Raw genomic sequence first — 21002 nt, 5'->3', positions numbered from 1 at the left:
CTGAAGGTGTGCCCCTAGGCCCTAAATGTTCCACAAAGCTAGCTCTACCACCCATTCTAGTATTGTGTATCACTCTTCTCATCTGAAAGATATAGGTTGACTTCTCACGCAATAGTAAGACCAGAGTACTGTGTGGATTCACTCCCCATGTAGTCCACTGAGCTCCAGCACAAAACTTTGTCCCACACTGAGTCAGTAAGGTGGATTTAATTTTAGAAATTCTTAATTCTTTCCTTTGTCTAGGCGGCTAGACCTACTGGTTGTTCATCAATCATGTGTCTTTGTAAACATATTTGTTGTATTTTCAGCTGCACAGCATTAAACCATAATGCCTAACTTTTGTTTTCGAGGCACTGGCTAAATTGAGGTTTAGGCAACCTATCTTACAGCAATATTTAAGTGACTAAAATAACAACTTTGAATAAATGCCTTTATTCCTGAATTCGCTTGGATCTAATGTTAGCAAAAACTCTCGAAATAGGCTATAATTCTGCTCCTTCTCTAGTCTAAGTTGGCTTATCGGCGCCTTCAGGTTGCTTTGTGAGCTGAGTGTTTTGGTTTTAGCCCCGTTTTTCGTGACCTGTGTGACCCGCCAAGGATAAACTGCTAACTGCAGTCACGCTCTCAATGAGACTGATGCCCACATGATCCGTGAAATTTGCTAAAAATCGCGTGTTAACCGCACAGTCACATATAACTATAACTTTTCCTTCTTTTATTGTATAGGCAAAATTTGAGGACTTCCGTCATCGAACACACTCACACATTTGTCAAATATAGATAGTAGCCTATAGCAGTCTATTATTCAATAGCCTTTGGGTTATTCAACTCGAAGTTGAACCATCGGTTTGGATTTATATCGATGTGGTACTATTTCATAAAATTGTCTTTATTTATTTAATTTGAAAAATTGCAAATCAAACTGGCCAAATTATTTAATATGAAGTCCGTTGAGTCCTAGTGATCAGTTATCAAGTTAGGCTACTTTTATTTTGGTTAACATCTCGAATAGGCTACAGCTTATCCAATCAACATCCAATATAAATTGGGGTGAGAATATAATGGGTCAAAGGTTACACTTTTTCTAAGTGAATGCAGGTTTAGGGCCTGTTAGGCTAAACTTTCAAGAAAGGGTCAAATACATAATAAAGCCAACAAGGGATTGTCGAAACATGGCTATTAATAACAATTTTGTGATCTGATATGCCGTGCTGCGGTGTAGGCTAATAACAACACAGAACAACCAGGCTATAGACATATATGCCAAACCTAACAAAGCCCCCAAACTGCTCTCCCATATCACTACCAGAAACAAAGCAAGTTATGAAGATCATGCAGACCTTCGGTATGAAGACATTTTAACTGTTGGTAACATGTTATTAATATCAATTTAGCAAGTTACTAATGTTAGGCTTGGTATCTGTAAAGAACTTTGTGACAACTGTAAAAAGAGATTAATTTAAAAAAATTAACGCATTTTCTTTTTTTAACGGGAAAAAGGGAGAACGTGTGAGTCAATCAAATTGAACACGTATTTGTTCAAATCACTCTGGCGGATAAAGAAAAAGGTAGGCTAGTGGGTTTCCATGCGCATGCAGACCATCAAATTATTTATTTGTACGCCTCACGCCTCTATGGTATTATGAAGGGAACTTGTTTGTGTTCGTTAAAAACATTTATTTGATCTTATTTTTTGTGGGTAGCCTGTAATTCACCCTGTCGTGGGCAGACTGCTCTTCCATATTAGGTTTGCTAGAAAGATAAATAGCCTATTGCATGACACACAACTTTTGAAAATGGTTTAATTTGGTTACATAGATTGACATTGGAACACTCATAGAGATCCTAATAAATGACGTATTCTAATTTCTAATTCTATGGGAACACTGCAGAAGCTAGGCCTTACAAGACCAATGGAATGCCAGTCGCAAAAAAATAAATTTTTAGGAAAGAATGTAGATTATATTCCAACGGATTCAATATGAATAAATATGTATCCATTCATTTATAAATGTGTGCATTTTATTGTCCTATGCGGCTTTTTGAATGTTGTACACCATCTTACACTGTTGAATTGATTTGCTTTAAATGTGTCTAATATTCTGTAGTGTCATTGCGTGAAGATTATTTTCTCAGACGTATCGTGTTTTTCGCTTTCTATCATTTTATTTTCTATTCTATTCTATTCTATTCTATTCTATTCTATTCTAGTCTAGTTACTACTGTCGTTCAGTCACACTCATAACCAAACCATTTTAGTCTCACTTCATTACAATCCAGCGATGGTGAAGAGTAAGCTGGTCAGGCCGTTTCTCTCTTATTTCAGAACTTGTAGGCCTACCACACAAATGATTTTAATCATACAATCCTGTTTCTCCAATCATAAAAGATCCAACAAAAAGTTACATATTTTCTGAAATCTAATACATTTATATTTGTGCATTTGAGTAGCCCATATTTATAAAAGTAAACATAAACATACACGGATTAAAGGCTACTAATACAAATTACATTATGAGGGCAGTTTATGTAGCAATAGGCCTTATATTTTATATAGATTTACAAGAAAGACAACATATTTTTCTGTGCATGGGCCTATAGTGTGCATGTGTGCGTGTGTGTGTGTGTGTGTGTGATGAAAACATTCAACATTTACAAATTATTAGGTTATTTCAAACTAGATTAATTGTTAATAACATCGTAGGATTGCATGTGGCCTGCGTGTTGAAAATATTCACATTTTTGCAGGCCTATATGGTACATTTCCTAGATTTCAGCACTCCGAGTTTGTATGGCATTACATATCCATATTTGGATATCCATAAAGCCAATAGACTACATTTATGTCATCTCTCAATCTGTCAGCTACGGGCGGCTCCCTGCATACACCTATTGCCTGTGAATTGCTAAAAGTCGTCTTTAGTCATGTCTCGCTCCTGCTTGACCCTTTTCTACGAGGTATATTTATCAATTAGCACGAACAAATATGTGACCTCAGTCTCCAATAAGCAGGTTGCGACCCGGCGTGGTGTGAGTGTAGGGCCATGGCACAGCCAGGGACTCTCGCTCTGCTCTGGCTGCCTGGCTTGCGTGTTACATCATCACGCATGCTGCTGTCCTCCGGTGGCCTAGTGAACTGTTTCTGAGCGGCGCACGGCGCTGAGTGGATCTAGCTATTGCTACACGCATTTCCTCTGCAACTGGGAAGCACGCAGTGGCGCCATTAACACGCGGCCGGGCGACGGGGATGCGCATTTGTAGTCACGGATGGATAACACACGCCAAACAGTGGTCCTTCCCTCGGAGAGAGTGGGGGTCTTTCTCTTGGCTTGTGGCCCACGCATCACGCCACAGCCTTGATGTTGTGAGGATGAGGCCTTCTGAAAATCAACTTTCCAGCCTTTTCTTACAAACACCTGCTTTGAATGTGGAATGGTATATTTAGTAAAGAGATGCAGGTCTATTGTTTAGGCATCATCCAAAATAACATCATATAGCCAAAGCCTATACACTTCATGATCCTATTTTTATCCATAGGCTCATCATTGAGGACAGTGGCGGATAGATCTAATGTTATGGCTTCTACTAATTACATGTGGGCTATATGTATACTAATATATAATGATGCATAATTGCATGATAATTACGTTATGCTCCTGACGCGCGTTTTAATATATAGGCTATTCTTTTTTTTATTCACATAGCCATATGTTTCCTAATGCGCATCAAATCGTCTTACTTTCCTTGCAACAACCCTCGCCACGGCGCATGTCTGTATTCTACTGCTCTGGGCTATGGATGTTAAGGAGTATGGCCTCGCTGACCAATACATCTCTCTCTCTCGTGGCAACTGTGACAAGTATGAGGAGATAAGGAATTGGTCGAGGAGCAGTGTTTTCTCAAGAGCCCGAGCCAGCTGCCTCGAATCACCCGCGTGATAATCACCGTCGGTCCTGAAGGTAGCAAAATACAATCTCTGTCACCCCAGTGACACCGGCCTGTCCACCAAGCGTAATTACAAGGATACATGTGGGAGAGGGCAAATGGACCTGTAGGTCCAAGGTTTGTCATCCATCCCGTGCATGGAAAATGTAATTACATTCAGACACAACTAGGCCACACACACACACACACACACGAGGACTAAATTGTGGCTGTTTGTGTGTGTAAATATACATGTTGAAAAGCCTGAATAAAATATTTATTCAGAATGTTAATGGTATAGAGTTGTAGGCCTACATGTTCTTAAAGTCACACTCACGCATTCCCACACACGCACGCAAAGTTTCTTAAAGGTCTATAGGTAGCGAATATGAAGTTTGTCTTGCACCCCTTGGCCTGTTGAAAGTAATGGTGCCAGTTTTGGTCATTTAACACTGAAAGTTCATTATTATTTATATAATAAAAAATGTCCATGAGTCATTGTAACAGCAATTTAGATGCATTGTTATTATTATTGTATTTATTTATTTATTAACAGCAGCTGCGGACTAGTAGTTGTAGTGTTAGTTTATTATTATAAGGGCCATATTGATATTATTGTTATTATTATTATGTACCCACTCAATAGGTTATAGCCTACATTGTCTATTACTTTTTGGAAATATATTTCTTAACAAAAATGAAAAGGATAGGTCTTTCAAAATCATTAAACAACACTATAGGCTACTTCATGCACGTGGTCAAGTGTGGGCCTACATTAGGCTAATTTCTAGACTGAGATTATTACTTACTTATTAATAAGTTACTTTCCAGGCAAAGAGTTTTTTTTGTAAAACAATATTTATTCTTGTTGAAAAACAAACCGTGTAAAAAATTATACAATACTTGCCAAAGAATGTACAATGTTTTATTACTGAAATAAGCACACACTGCATATAAATGAATTACTTTCATCTTTGTGTCTTTTCAATACAAAGCACAAATCAAAACAGTAAAAATGTTTCAATTTGCCAAACTACAAAAACATTGGTGTGTGTGACACAATATACATTGTTTAGACGTGATCATTTCTAAGCTGTTTCTTTAAGTCGATCCTGAGACGCCATAGACAGTGACTTAAACGCATCACTTCATAAACTACGAAACATTTCGTGGAGAGAAAATTAGATTGACACTCAAATGTTATTAACATAAATATAATATATTTTTTTACAGCATGTATAGGCATGAATAAGCCCTAGTGTTAATATCCATCATTAAGTTGCGTGTTACCCCAACAACAACAAAAACATACGAAAATAATCCTACCTTCAAAGAGGGACGTTTTTGTTCATATTTCTTGAAAACTTTGAAGTTAGTTTATAGAAATTAACAGCCACTAGTACCGTTCACAATTCTGTTGGGAAAGTTCTCGACCGTGTGTAAAACAGTTCCTGGGTGCACGCTCTGCGACTGGTTGGGCGACTGTGGCGCGAGGGAGGACGATAACATTGGAACAAGAGGAGAAGTCCGCGAGGCACATTGAGAGTGCGCAGGGCTCAGCGACCCACCAATGATACTCTCAATGGAGAAGGGAGAGCGCTGGACAGGCGAGCTGGACTTGGCTGCAGTCTGTATGGGTGAAGCCAGGCTGGGGCTGAGCTGGGGATAGAACCGGCTCCTGGCCAAGTCAGTGGAGGTTGGCATTAAGGACGGTGCCGGAATAATGGTCCCCGTGTGTGAATGCCTGGACTGTTGCTGCTGAAACGCGAAAATCGCAGAGTGTGTGTGATAGGACTGCAGCTGGATACCGTAGCCGCAGCCGTAAGGTCCATAGCCGTACGCAGCGGCGGGGATAAAACTGTTGTGCTCCCGCAGAAAGTCCTGCTGCTGCTGCCGTTTAAAGCGTTTCCGTCGTCTCAGAAAGCTGCCGTTATCGAACATATCGGCGGACTCCGGGTCTAGGGTCCAGTAGTTTCCCTTCCCGGGGTTCCCCGGTTCCCTCGGTATCTTGACGAAACAGTCATTCAGGGACAAGTTGTGTCGGATCGAGTTCTGCCACGCCGGGAACTTTTCCCGGTAGTACGGGAAACGGTTGCTGATGAAATCGCAAATTTCGCTGAGGGTGAGCCGCTTCTTGGGGCTCTGAAGAATTGACATAGTGATCAAGGCGATATAGGAGTAAGGGGGCTTCACCAGGGTGTTCTTACTGGCTGGTTTGTAAGGATCCCGGGACGAGGAGCTGTCCAGGCATGGCGGGGAGCCAGACAGCAGGTCATCGTGCATCTGCGCCACCTCGTCTACGTAAGAGCGCGTTTGGCTGTCCCCATCCTCCCCCTCGCCGACCACGTCGATGTCTGTCTCTTCCGAAAGGATGGAGGCATCCGACATCTCGGAGCTCAGAGTCATGGCTCACCGCTAGCTGTGTAGAGGCTGCACTGTGCGCTCCCAGAAGCTACGGCGGATAGGAAGAGGATATACTGCCGGTGCTACTCTGCCCTCTTCCAAGACAACTCATATGATGGAATTAGAGGAGCACGCCGGCGGTAATAGATGTCCCTTTTTCCCAGCCACTACCATATGTTTTAGGGCTTTTTTCGTTGTTCAATATCGCGCATCCGGATACTAGCCTGTGGAAAGACCTGAAAAAGGCCAAACCTGAATCCTAAAGAGGGCGGATCTTCCCTCGCGCTTTATACCAGAGCTCTGATCACATGTCGAAGGAACGTCACCAAGGCAAATGAAGAGATTAAAAAAAAATAGCAACAATTGTGTAACTGTGGACGATTTAAAAAAAGTTTGGTTCTCTTTTTGGTGGTCATCTTGGTATACAAATATGATTAATCTAAACCTTTCATTTCAGCTAAATGCTTGGCAAAAAAATAGGCCTATATCAATGAACATAGAAGATAGAAGAAGGCTGCATGCAGAACAAAGCCCATGCTGGTAGGACTATCCCTTATAGATTATCATCTAATGTCATATAAAGCTGTAACATGATAGTGGATTGTTATGTTTTAAATAATTGACATAAATGATACGTATTTATAAAGTTATGGATTTTAAGAAACAATGTAATAGTTCAGATAATTCACGATTCATAAAATAAATTTAAAAAATGTACAGTCTGAGTTTCATGACCCACTCTCCACGTTTCATAGTTTGCGTGATCCAGTAGTTATCTAGATTATCCGCGAGCCATTTGTAATAGAAAAGAGTCAGCTGTTAACTCGCATCAGTCACGGGTCACGCAGAGCATGCGAGCAGCTCGAGAAATAAGGGCCTCTGCCATGCACTGACTTTATAGCTCTGATTGATGTTTTTTAAATAAAGGGGGAAAACATCAAATAAATCTGCTGTTTTGATGAGTTGATATGATTTTTGATAAATGATTGTGATATTTACGCATACAGTATAACCTTTTTTATTTGGGTTATCTGGATCCTGTTATCTAGTGTACAATATTATAATTGTATCCATGTAACAGTGCAGGCTAAAGCATCCTTACGTGATACGACTCCCACAAAAGAGTGTGCAGACATTTCTGTAGGTCTACACGTGCGTAATAGCTTAACGCACAGCAACCTTTCCTATTCCTTATTCATAGAAGCCTACTTTAAAACTACACCAACATAGGCCTATAGGATGCTTTTCAATTAAGTAATTCATTTGAAATATATAAAGAGTATGAAATGTAGGCCTATAACTATATTGTAAAACGGAACTTTTCATTATCTGAAATTATGTTTCAAAACAACTACCCGGTTGTGATTTTCCATTTCATTGCCTTTGCACGAGAAGTACGCACGAGAAGCTACACCGTATGACTGCTAATATTTTCCTTCTCACCAATCAAATTTTAATTAAAGGCTATGGTTCTATATTTCATTCTACAGAACCACTTTTAACACCTAGGAGACAGTTACTGTCATGAAGTTGGTCGACTGTGAAGAATCAACATTTTTAAGTGTCACATTTTGGTTCAAAATCTGACACTTACAATTTAAACTGAGACTCGCTTTGTTAGTGCACTAAAATCAAACATTATGGATGTCAGTCATGTATAGGCTAAATCATGCATATTTTGCACAAAACTAGATGTAAAACATCTCTTGACCTCAGCTTGGAGTGAGTGACACTTGATCATATCTCTCATATACCAATGTTGGGTGCATGAAACAACAAATCGGTAGGAAATAAAACTTTTCATGAAATAAAATACGTTTTAAAAGCGCTGAAAACCTATCAAACATCACCATTCGTTGATAAAGAACGTGACTGTTTGCAACAATAAAGTAGGCCTATAGATAAAACTATATTCGCATCCAAATAGATTATTTATTACTGTTGTTATCACAATGTCTCCTATGTCCCCCAATTAGTTATGTTAGTAAGTTCAGAAAACCTATAGACTACAAAAGTAGCCTAGACTACAACAATAGAGCCTATATAGAACGATTAAATCCATCTGCTGTATTGTAGAGATGAGGATGAATGGGTTTAGGTGATCTTTATGTCAATAAGAAAATGTCTGGTGCTTGATGATGACCATATAATAGCTAACCCATGGTTGATTCAGAGTTGTGTGATGACTTATGTTTATTTTTCTCTGGCCTAACAACTCTACTGTAGCGTTTATGTTGGACCATGCAGCACCATCTAGCGGAGAAATTGTCCACACTCTCAACACGATGTCTACTTTGACAACTTCAGCTGTCAAATGTTTGACAATGACAGCACTTTTGTTTTCCCTTTCGTTCTTTTGAATTAAATCTGCATACTATTTATATTACAGTAACAGTTTATCAGTTACATGCAAGCCCTTTCACTCTCACAAATTATCAATTGGCTGACAATTGCCTCAAGCCTACACCTCGCCAACGGACCATGAGATCTAGAATTCTCTCAAATACACATCTCTCTCAGACAGGTCATAAAAATATTTTTAATGACTATCGAACTAATGGTCTTTTGATTAAACTCTTCAGAATTAACACACCATTGGTATAGAATAGTTATTTCGTGCGTAAAAAAGTCGTGCGTAAAAACCTGTTTGAATTATTTGGAGCCAAAGTCACGCATGTGACACTGGTTATCAGTGTTTGTTTATTAGTTTATTGTGCTAGTGCAGTAAATGGCAAATGTATGCGCTGTTAATAGCTATTGGCCCTTTGACTATGACGGACATTATGAAGTCTTTATTGTACAATCATTCAGGGAAAAATAAATAAAAGTGACCACAAGTAGGCCTACTTATTTCCACATGCACTACATTAGATATATATATAATGTATATATAATGTATATGATGTTATAATGTTAAGGTAGTAAAAGAGTAAGGTAAACCTAAGTGAATTGAATATTACATGTTTTATTTCTGTAAGAAAATACTTGGCTATTAAAGAATCCCGGGTGATGCTGACCGTGCATGGCAAATTAATTGCTATTTTTGAAAACAAAGCCTGGTTGAACTTAATTCGTTTAATAGGCCTATGCCTTTTTTGAAATACTATTTTAGACATAAAATAACCTAGTCTTGGAGAGGGCTACGGAAAGACCCGGAGACCAAATGACCAGTCACTTTGAGATTAAATGACCAGTCACGTAAACCGAATAATAATCACAAATTGATTCAATAGATTTGATAGACTGTGGCCTGGTTAGCGATATTAAAAGTTAATGATAGGTGAAAGTTGATAATAACTATAATCATCTATTTTAATGAATTATTTTTGTGCTCGACACTGACGCTTTTTGAAGATGAATAAAATGGGTTTTGATGTATAGATTTATGGGCTGATATGTCACGATTGTCACCTACATTGGCTGTGGGAAAAACATTTAGCCTTTTTGCATCAGGTGTTCTATAAATCCTCATTCGAAATTATTTCTTTGAGTTAGTTAGTAGTATAGGCATGTTTTGGGCTATAGTTAAATTAATTCGTGAACTGACGCTGGAGTCCGTCTTTAAAGCAGGGTTCGCATTTGTGGTAAACCACTTCCAAAGTGTTTATAAATTCCTCTCTACGATCGGATGGTGATTCAGTGCCACGGGGTACCAAGAAAGCACTTACTGCTGAACGCAATCCCAGCTTCTCGCGCTGACAAATCCTATAAATGTCACCAAAAGAGTCAGTCTCTCTCTGGGGACTTGGTAGCATGTGATTAATATGCATCGCATGCATAAAAGGCAAGACAATACCTGTGCGTGTGTGCGGGTACAAGTCCGTGATCAGGCATGATGTGTCATGTGTCGTGTGTGTGTGTGTGTGAGAGAGAGAGAGGGAGAGAGTGTAGGGGAGAATGGGGCACGTTGAAGTTGAGACATTTTTAACACTTCAGCATCACACTGTCAAGGGTGCTATAGTATTATTTATAATAAAGATATCTATAGTGCCTTCAGAAGGTATTCACACCACTTGTCTTTTTCCACATTTTGTGAGATTTTGTGTCATTGGCCTACACACAAAACCCCATAATGTCAAAGTGGAATTATGTTTTAAGAAATGTCTACAATGAATAAAACATCTAAAACTGAAAACTTCTTGAGTCAATAAGTATCCAACCCCTATGTTATGGCAAGCCTAGGTAAGTTTAGGAGTAACAATGTGCTTAACAAGTCACATAATAAGTTATATGGACTCATATAACTGTGTGCAATAATAGTGTTTAACATGATTTTTGAATGACTACCTCATCTCTGTACCCCACACATGCAATTATCTGTAAGGTCCCTCAGCCGAGCAGTGAATTCAACCAGAAAGACCAGGGAGGTTTTCCAATGCCTTGGAAAGAAGGGCACCTATTGGTAGATGGGTAAAAATCCCTTTGAGCATGGTGAAGTCATTATTTACACTTTGGATGGTGTATCAATACACCCAGTCACTACAAATATACAGGCGTCCATCCTAACTCAGTTCCAGGAGAGGAAGGAAACCGCTTAGGGATTTCACCATGATGTCAGTGGTGACTTCAAAACAGTTACAGAGTTTAATGGTTTTGATAGGAGAAAATGGATGATCAACAACATTGTAGTTACTCCACAATACTAACATAAATGACAGAGTGAAGAGAAAAAAGCCTGTACACAATAAAACATATTCAAAAACATGCATCCTGTTTGCAATAATGTACTAAAGTAAGACTGCAAAAAAATGTGGCAAAGAAACAAACTTTATGTCCTGAATACAAAGTGTTATGTTTGGGGCAAATCCAACACAATACATTACTGAGTACCACTCTTCATATTTTCAAGTATGGTGGTGGCTGCATCATGTTATAGGTGTGCTTGTCATCGGCAAGGACTAGGGAGTTTTTTAGGATATAAAGAAATGGAATAGAGCTAAACAAAGGCAAAATCCTAAAGGAAAACCTTGTTCAGTCTGCTTTCCAACAGACACTGGTAGAGAAATCAGCAGGACAATAACCTAAAACACAAGGCCAAATATATATAATATGCTCACCAAGATGACATTAAATATTCCTGAGTTGCCTAGTTACAGTTTTGACTTAAATTGGCTTGAAAATCTACGGTAAGACTTGAAATGGCTTTCTAGTAATGGCCAACAACCAACTTGACAGAGCTTGAAGAATTTTTAAAAGAATAATGTGCAAATATTGTACAATCCAGGCTCTTAGAGACTAGAAAGACTCACAGCTGTAATGGCTGCCAAATGGGATTCTAACAGAGGTGTGAATACTTTCTGTATTGCATTTTCAATACATTTGTTTTCACATGTCATTATGGGGTATTGTGTGTAGATGGGCGAGAAGAAAATATATTTAATCAATTTTGAATTCAGGCTGTAGCACAACAAAATGTTGAATAAATCAAGGGGTATGAATACTTTCTAAAGGCACTGTACATATATTTCCGGATGTTGTGTATCCCTGTAAATAATCAGAATTCATAAATAGGTAACTTAACAAATACTTGAGATTGTGTCTGTTGGGACAAAATGAACATGGCTAACTTCAATCTGGTAATGTATTGGTGACTATGAAATGCTATAGGCAAAGGTTGAGAGCTACATTTTTGTGTTCACATTACCATGGGAGTTTTGTATTGTACTGGACATTTCTTGAAAATCTTTGAAAATTCTATTAACAGGTACACCAGTTGTATACCAGTGTGAGTACATATAGCCCTACTGCAATTGCATTGTGACAGGCTTTAGATATGGGATCAAAGCTTTAGGCTGAATAAAAAATATAATTTAATTCCACGTGTAGGCTAGGCTTGGTCTGGGCTATGGTGGCACTTTCCACTTTGTTCTCAGCCACAGAATGAGAAGGCCAATCTTACAATATGACTGAGAATGCAGGGTGTTGTGTGTAGCTGATCACACCATAGACATTCCTTCTAAAACATAACTAAGATGAACAAGTGAAAGGTAGGGCTAGGGCTACTCAACAGAATTGAACCTTTATTTAACTAGGCAAGTCAGTTAAGAACAAATTCGTATTTACAATGACGGCCAACACCGGAGAATAGTTAGCTACAGTTCTATTCTACTCTTTCACTGATGAGTAACTACAATCTATTCATATATATTACAATCGATTCATATATATATTAAGGCTTGCTATTCAATCTAGTAAAATTAATAATGTCATTTCACTGAAATAAGTTTTATATTTGTGAGGGCAGGACAGGGCACTCCCTTGGTCTTTTAGTTAGAGATAGGGCCATTTCTACTGGCCCATCGGCCCTTCTCGCGGTTGCACCTCTGCCCGCACGTCACTTCCTCCAGCCTCTTTCGCTTCCATCTTGCTCCCCGCGTGTGCGCGCTGCTAGTGTGCAGGTCAGTTAGGAGCTCTAAAATACCTTCTTTCCTGCACTGTTTCTGCCATTCTTCAACGACACAAGGTAAACAATATCCTTGGTTATCAGACCGGTGAAAATCTTGGAGTTTGAACTCACGGGGACTTCGTAAATAAGTGTAGACTTGAGAGGTTGAGTCCAACTCACAGGCCCCTTTCTAGCGTTGGCTAACCTGTTAGCCTGGTATCTAGCCAGCAGCGGCACAAGGCCCGTTACCTAAATCGTTTACTATCTGGCTTATATTTATCAGTGGTAATCGCCAATCTCTCAAATGCTTGTAGATATTTAGCAGGCGTGTCGATGGTCAAGGTTTTCAATTTTCTCGCCATATTCCGCTCTTAACTAGTGTAGGTAGCTAGTTTGCGAACCAGCTGGCTAGCACCCATATCCGGACAGACATTTGTATTTTTTTTGTATTTACTTTTATTTATCTAGGCAAGTCAGTTAACAAATTCTTATTTTCAATGACGGCCTAGGAACAGTTAACTGCCTTGTTCAGAACGACATATTTTTTTTACCCTGTCAGCTCGGCGATTCAATCTTGCAACCTTTCGGTTACTAGTCCAACACTAACCACTAGGCTACCTGCCGCCCGAACTTGCTAACTAACGTTACTGGTAATTTGGTTGATAGTCTCAGTCCAGCAGACAAACAACTAGGTAATATTAGGTACAGTTACTTAATTTGTAAGCCGTCTGTCATTAACTTACTGAGAAACCTCGAATCGTTTGTTTTGTTTGCAGGTCTGTGTCTGTAGGAAAGCGTCTAACTTTTTCCACATTCTACTTCTACTGTAATTATCTAGCTAACGTTATTAACTAGTTAATGGCAGCTGCTAGTAAAGGCGTCAGGGTAGCCTAGTGGTTAGAGCGTTGGACTAGTAACCGGAAGGTTTCAAGTTCAAAACCCCCGAGCTGACCAGGTACAAATCTGTCGTTCTGCCCCTGAACAGGCACTGTTCCTAGGCCGTCATTGAAAATAAGAATTTGTTCTTAACTGACTTGCCTAGTTAAATAAAGGTCAAATAAAAAAAATATGATACTGTACTGCTCAACAGGCAGTTTAGAAGACATTCTGCAGCTTTGCCTTAACTTCCAACCATAATCTTGATTTGCTGGTTTTGGGGTATTTGCTAATTTAGAATATGAACAGAATACTTTTATTTTATTTCACCTTTATTTAACCAGGTAGGCTAGTTGAGAACAAGTTCTCATTTGCAACTGCGACCTGGCCAAGATAAAGCATAGCAGTGTGAACAGACAACACAGAGTTACACATGGAGTAAACGATTAACAAGTCAATAACACAGTAGAAAAAAAGAGTCTATATACATTGTGTGCAAAAGGCATGAGGAGGTAGGCAAATAATTACAATTTTGCAGATTAACACTGGAGTGATAAATGATCAGATAGTCATGTACAGGTAGAGATATTGGTGTGCAAAAGAGCAGAAAAGTAAATAAATATAAACAGTATGGGGAAGAGGTAGGTAAAATTGGATGGGCTATTTACCGATAGACTATGTACAGCTGCAGCGATCGGTTAGCTGCTCAGATAGCAGATGTTTGAAGTTGGTGAGGGAGATAAAAGTCTCCAACTACAGCGATTTTTGCAATTCATTCCAGTCACAGGCAGCAGAGAACTGGAACGAAAGGCGGCCAAATGAGGTGTTGGCTTTAGGGATGATCAGTGAGATACACCTGCTGGAGCGCGTGCTACGGGTGGGTGTTGCCATCGTGACCAGTGAACTGAGATAAGGCGGAGCTTTACCTAGCATGGACTTGTAGATGACCTGTAGCCAGTGGGTCTGGCGACGAATATGTAGCGGGGGCCAGCCGACTAGAGCATACAGGTCGCAGTGGTGGGTGGTATAAGGCGCTTTAGTAACAAAACGGATGGCACTGTGATAAACTGCATCCAGTTTGCTGAGTAGAGTATTGGAAGCCATTTTGTAGATGACATCGCCGAAGTCGAGGATTGGTAGGATAGTCAGTTTTACTAGGGTAAGTTTGGCGGCGTGAGTGAAGGAGGCTTTGTTGTGGAATAGAAAGCCGACTCTAGATTTGATTTTAGATTGGAGATGTTTGATATGAGTCTGGAAGGAGAGTTTACAGTCTAGCCAGACACCTAGGTACTTATAGATGTCCACATATTCTAGGTCGGAACCATCCAGGGTGGTGATGCTAGTCGGGCGTGCGGGTGCAGGCAGCGAACGGTTGAAAAGCATGCATTTGGTTTTACTAGCGTTTAAGAGCAGTTGGAGGCCACGGAAGGAGTGTTGTATGGCATTGAAGCTTGTTTGGAGGCCTGCACAGTACTGTCTTTTATCGATGGCGGTTATGATATCGTTTAGTACCTTGAGCAGCGTGGCTGAGGTGCACCCGTGACCAGCTCGGAAACCAGAGCGTGTGCCTTCAACTTGTATTTTAGGACACAATTAAGATAGCCAGGCTACATGTACTTATGTGTGATGTTTGTAGCTAGCTAATATTAGTGATGCACCAATATAAAAAGTTTGGCTGATATTTTTTTTGCAAAAAAAGGCATACCGATAACTGATATTTAAAATTTTAGTGGCCTTTTAAGCATTCTACTAAAGTTAAATAGTCACATGGACGCAGTGGTCTGAGGCACTGCATCTCAGTGCAAGAGGTGTGACTACATCTCAGTGTAAGAGGCGATACTACAGTCGCTGGTTCGAATCCAGGCTGTATCACATCCAGCCGTGATTGGGAGTCCCATAGGGCGCCGGTTTGGCTGGGGTCGGCCGTCACTGTAAATAAGAATTTGTTCTTAACTGCCTAGGTAAATAAAGGTTACACACACACACACCACACTGACCAAAAAGTTATTTTGCAGGCATTTACGTATGTCCCCATTACCAGTAAAACATAATCAAAACCTATTTATTTCACTTACTTGTTGTGCTGTTTCATTAATTTATTCAGTCGTTTCATTCTAAACCAGCATTTCAATGGAACGCCTTTTGGGTCTTTGCTATGGAATGCAGTTTGTCTTTGCGTGTCAAAAAATATACTATTTAACACTATTTGAAGTGTCAAATAACACTATTTGAAGTGTCAAATAACACTATTTGAAGTGTCAAATAACACTATTTGAAGTGTCAAATAACACTATTTGAAGTGTCAAATAACACTATTTGAAGTGTCAAATAACACTATTTGAAGTGTCAAATAACACTATTTGAAGTGTCAAATAACACTATTTGAAGTGTCAAATAACACTATTTGACCAATCATGAACTGAATATGACTGCATGTCACAATCATTTTACGCTTTCATATTTTTTTTTTACATAGTGTAATCAATGTGTAATAACTATCACTCGTATTTCATATGTCACAACGATTCGTCGATACGTACGTTATGATGCTGGTAAAGTTGTCTCACGCACCTACAGTGTTGGTCATTAAAAAAAAGCTAGCTAGCTCATGGATGCAAACAATGTCCTTCCCCAAAAACATAGCAAAACGACATCGGTTTCAGTAGCTATAGTTAGCTAGCTAACTCTATAGCTAGGCGTCATCATCTAAAGTAACCCAAATTTATGAAAGAGTTCTTTAATAGTCGGACCCATCTATGTGAAGCTAACCACAATAAGGATTAGCCACATTAGTGGACTTTGCGGTTAACCTTCAAAATAAAAGCATGGCATAATTATACTATTTGTATTCATTTGCATCTCTGTCAATGACATACTTTTATTTTGAAGGCAAACTGCAAAATCTACTATTGTGCCTAATCCTTGTTGTGGCTAGCTTCACAACACATAACCCGGTCCGGTTGAGCTTCATTAGCCAGATGAAGCTAGCTGGCTGCTTATAAAGTTAGCTTTGGACAACGGGGTTAAGTAGCTGGCTAGCTATTTATTTTCATGAACTGAAGTTCAATTTCAATAGGCGAACAACAAGTGGCAACCTAGCTAATACTTACTCACAAAGAATACTAAATCATTGCCAAGAATAATGAAAATGACTGCAGTTTCTACTGGTCATTGTTTTTAGGCTGGTTGTATTGGTGCTAGCTAGGTAGCCAGCTAAAGCTAGCTACCCCAGAAGTTGTGGTCGGGAAAAAAATGCTTCATTACCAATGCGCTATTGTAAATACATCGTTCATGGCTGGTGTTTGCTTGTTTGCAGACTTTTTGTACAGCTTTGACAGTGCTACTGTATCTTTTTTGACACGCAAAGACCAGAATGGTGTTCCATAGTATGTATGCAGTGACGCTATTACTGTGCAACTCCGGTAGGGCAACACCTGAACAATAGCGCATCTGGTAGTATATACCGGTGCTCAACCAGTCGGCGAAAGCCAACATCACCCACGACGGTTGATTGTCAAGGGCAATGAATTCTATTATCTTGACTTTAATGGATTTCGCCTTTGAGTTGTCTCACTGAAAATGTGTTACTCTTTCAAATGACTGCTCAACTTGTTGTCTGTTCGATCCACACAGCAGACATTGTGGGCTAGTTTAGGAATGCTGTGTTGCACGTATAGCGCAACATTTTTAGTGGCGTCATTACATCATGTATATAGGTATGCATGTCAGCTTTGTCATCGGTTTTGCACATCGGCGTTAAACTAGACATCGGCCGATACCGATGTTGGCATTTTTAGCTAGTGTTGGCCGATTCCGATATGTTCGCCGATTATATTGTGCACCCCCAATAAATAAATATATATTTATGAATATAAAAATAAAGGCCTAGCGAGTTAAGTGAGGCAGGGTTTGCAAATGTTTTTCAAAATGTAATGTTACATAACCAGAAACAAAAGGACAGTGATATAATAACTCAACACATACGGTGTCTATTTCAGATGAAAGAAATAATAATGAATCAAGAAAAACTTGCCAAACTTCAGGCACAAGTCCGCATCGGCGGCAAGGTAAGAAGCCGTTCACACCAATCAATTATTTCTTCAGAGTGAATGTTTAGAAAAATATGTCAATATGAAGCTCATGTCTCACACGTGTTAAAAGATTCAAGTACCTGATATATCTGTTCTCTTTTACAGGGCACTGCTCGCAGAAAGAAGAAGGTTGTGCACAGAACTGCAACTGCAGATGACAAGAAACTTCAGTTCTCCTTAAAGAAACTAGGAGTCAACAACATCTCTGGCATCGAAGAGGTAAGATCTGGTCCATGGTTAGACTGGTCCTCTCTCCCTCTAACCATCCCTATTTAGATGGATGTTGGAGTACTTTAATTGGTATGAAAATTAAATTGGAAGCCACTGATTTCTTTGAGAGCAAAGGAGGGTTCATTTCATGGCCCACTTTAGCTAGCTGTTGTATTTGAGTCTTCAGAAAGGGAGATGTCTAGTCTTTCAGATTGTATGTCTATAACTGCGAGTAACATCACATTACCGTTCTCGTTTCTCCTCTGTTCCTCGCAGGTGAACATGTTCACGAACCAGGGGACAGTGATCCACTTCAACAACCCCAAAGTGCAGGCCTCCCTGGCAGCCAACACCTTCACCATCACTGGCCACGCCGAGACCAAGCAGCTGACAGAGATGCTCCCCAGCATCCTCAACCAGCTGGGAGCAGACAGTCTGACTAGCCTCCGGAGACTGGCTGAGGCTCTGCCCAAACAGGGTACGTGGGGCTGTGGGAGGGAGGGAGTGAGATGGGGAGGGGGGACTGGTTCTAATGGTTCAGGAGTACTGGCGGAGGGTCTGCCCAAACAGTGTCGGTTTTCATTGCAAAAGATAAATAAAGTAGGTAAAGTAAAAAAAAAAGTTACACTTTTTGCTTAGGAAACAGACAGATTGGTAATAAAAAGAAACAGATTAACATGCACAGTAGCAATCTCAAAGTTTTGGGATGGGGGGGTTTGAGGTAGGGCTGAAGGGTCTTGGATTGATTTTGAGCACTGGGCAGGCACTGACATTGTAATAGAAATACCATTTGTTTAAACAGACTATTTTGTAAAGGTCATGATCATGTATTGTATACAACTTGAATTGAAGACCAGAGGCATTTGTACATAGCTCTGCAACAGGTTCGTAACATCTCTTATTTCTTCCTCACAGCTGGAGATGGAAAAGCACCAATCGCCCCCATAGAGGAGGAAGATGATGATGTTCCAGGTGGGTCATGAACAGCCATCTCAAAGTTAAAAGGTCATGATTGATCATTGAGTTTACATCCCTGGTGTTACCCAAAATGCTGACTGGTACTTTTAATTTGTAATTTACATAACAATGGCCAACTGAACTTGGAACACCTTCTCACAAAGCAACTGTCTTGATGATGCAGAGGTTGTTGATTCTGCTCACCACAAGTCTTGTCACACTCCTGATGGAAACGCAATTATACTGGAGTTTTCATTAACATAAAACACTGACGACACACTGGTTTGGGGTAAAGGCGTCAGCATGCTTCAGTTCGGCTGGCGGCCCAAACGAGGGTGCTCGCGTACTCCCTGAAAAGACCCCAGCTTGAAAAATTAGAAAAAAAACGACAATGGTACTGTTTGTCGATTTTTAAAAGGCCTCAAAATAGTATTGAATCAATCTAAGATAACTTAATAAATCGGTCATTATTTTGGACAATTTTGACAAGGAGATCTTAGTCTTGAATTTGACATCTGAACTAAGATGTTTGGTGCAGTATTTCTCGAACAAATTTACATGAAAACGAGTTGTCTCTCGCTGAATGACGAGACTTATTGAAGAAGCCCTACTGTTGACCAATCACTGACAAAGGGGCATAGACTTCAGCTACCAATTTCGGTTTACCTCCAGAAAAAAATGTAGTGTGCCCAAACAGCTGAAAAACCCTCACCTAAGTCCAAAATGAATGAAAACGTCACAATGTTGTCATAATATACGCACAAATTTTTCCAAACAGTTTTGTCTGGGAAGCCTTTAGTCTTAGGTGGAAGTGCAGTAATAGTGTAGGTATCGTCAACAATGGCTTTTTGTCCTAGACACTTATAAGAGTTGGGTCTCCACAACAACTACGTGTAGTGTTATTTCACATTGTGGTAATTTATACTTTCTCCTGTCTGTGACTTGTATTTTGCCGCATATAATAGAACCGTGGCAGGTTTGCTTACTTTTAGGAAGTGAAGGGGGTCATGCTAAAGAGATCTAACAATGACTGAACACTTGATGGTGATTGGAGTCGTGGTGGTGGGTTTAGTGTTTGAAATGTTTGTTGTTTGAGTTCTGAAAGCACTGTTTGCTTTTCTTTGCAAAGAAAAATGGTCCATACACATGAGGTTGCCATTAGTTACCCACGGCTTTTCCCAAGGCTCTCCTTTTCTCGTAACCCAACGTTTTCACAAATGTAACAAACAATTACTCTAATTCAGAGTGAGGAGCGGTTGAAGCCCGGTGACACGGGGTTAACGGTCTATGCCATCATGTCATTAACAGAGTTTAGTTTCCCACTTTAAATTATATTCAGACCTTAGAATTGTTTCCATTATAACCCTCGACCCCACTGAGCCAAATATGGACCCGACAGATTTATCAGGTTATTGGGGGGGTAGAAATTATACCTGGGGTCATGTTTTAGGTAAAACACACATTTTTTCTGAAGTGGACTGAGATCAGTTGGAAAGACTGATGGAGGCATGTATGTTTGGAAAGAGTACTGCTTGTTTCTTTCCCTGACTGACAAGTTGGCTTGTTGTTTCAGATCTGGTGGAGAATTTTGACGAGGCTTCCAAGGATGAGGCAAACTAAAGGAAACAACAGACCTTCAGGAGAGTCTCAACAGGACTTGACTAGGCCGTGGGGTGGGCACAAGGCGTTATTTTTCTTTCTTGCCACCCGATTCTCCAAATGCTATTTTGTGCACTGCCGGCCGTGTCCAGTTTGAGAGTCAGTGAGAGATTGTATGTAAGTTACTGTATGTTGTCTCTCTGGGGTTCGAGGTCTCTTCAGCAGTTTCCTCCATGTTACTGAACCTTATTTCTTTGCAGTCTGGCTGAAACCATAATATCTGGAATAAACATTTTGCTATTGTCAACTAAGAGAATTGTGTTATCTGATTACATGAAATAAGGGGACAAAGGTGATTCTTATCAGTTGTATATTTTAAATGAACATACATCTTGCCTGTTAACTTTTTTAGTTGCACCCTAAAGCCATGATTTGATGTAAAGCATGCTATAGAGCAGCACACTGGACAGACAACACTGAAGTTTTAAAGGTAATTTATGCTTGAGCTGACATGGGGTAGCGTTGACCGTGACTGCTATCTTGACTAATGCTGGTAA

The 21002-nt window shown here is 39.8% G+C and overlaps 2 protein-coding genes across 3 annotated transcripts; one reads left to right on the top strand and one right to left on the bottom strand.

Annotated features, from left to right (window-relative positions):
• Nucleotides 1–4835: 4835 nt before the first annotated feature.
• On the bottom strand, nt 4836–6576 carry LOC112220166 (forkhead box protein D1). The gene has a single exon (XM_024381845.2). The coding sequence runs from the start codon at nt 6328–6330 to the stop codon at nt 5311–5313; it is 1020 nt and encodes a 339-aa protein (XP_024237613.1). The 5' UTR covers nt 6331–6576; the 3' UTR covers nt 4836–5310.
• Nucleotides 6577–12623: 6047 nt separating this feature from the next.
• Nucleotides 12624–20752, top strand: LOC112220167 (transcription factor BTF3). Of its 2 annotated transcripts, none has more exons than XM_024381847.2 (6): nt 12624–12725; nt 17587–17655; nt 17785–17898; nt 18166–18367; nt 18805–18861; nt 20420–20752. In XM_024381847.2, the coding sequence occupies exons 2-6, from the start codon at nt 17587–17589 to the stop codon at nt 20464–20466; spliced, it is 489 nt and encodes a 162-aa protein (XP_024237615.1). In that variant the 5' UTR covers nt 12624–12725; the 3' UTR covers nt 20467–20752. The 2 variants fall into 2 exon arrangements, with proteins under 2 accessions (XP_024237615.1, XP_024237614.1); XM_024381846.2 differs by having other exon boundaries at nt 12639–12790.
• The last annotated feature ends 250 nt before the right edge of the window (nt 20753–21002 follow it).

The sequence above is a fragment of the Oncorhynchus tshawytscha genome, linkage group LG20, assembly GCF_018296145.1.
Source record: "Oncorhynchus tshawytscha isolate Ot180627B linkage group LG20, Otsh_v2.0, whole genome shotgun sequence".
Classification (NCBI taxonomy): domain Eukaryota; kingdom Metazoa; phylum Chordata; class Actinopteri; order Salmoniformes; family Salmonidae; genus Oncorhynchus; species Oncorhynchus tshawytscha.
This window is presented reverse-complemented; position numbering and strand designations above follow the sequence as displayed.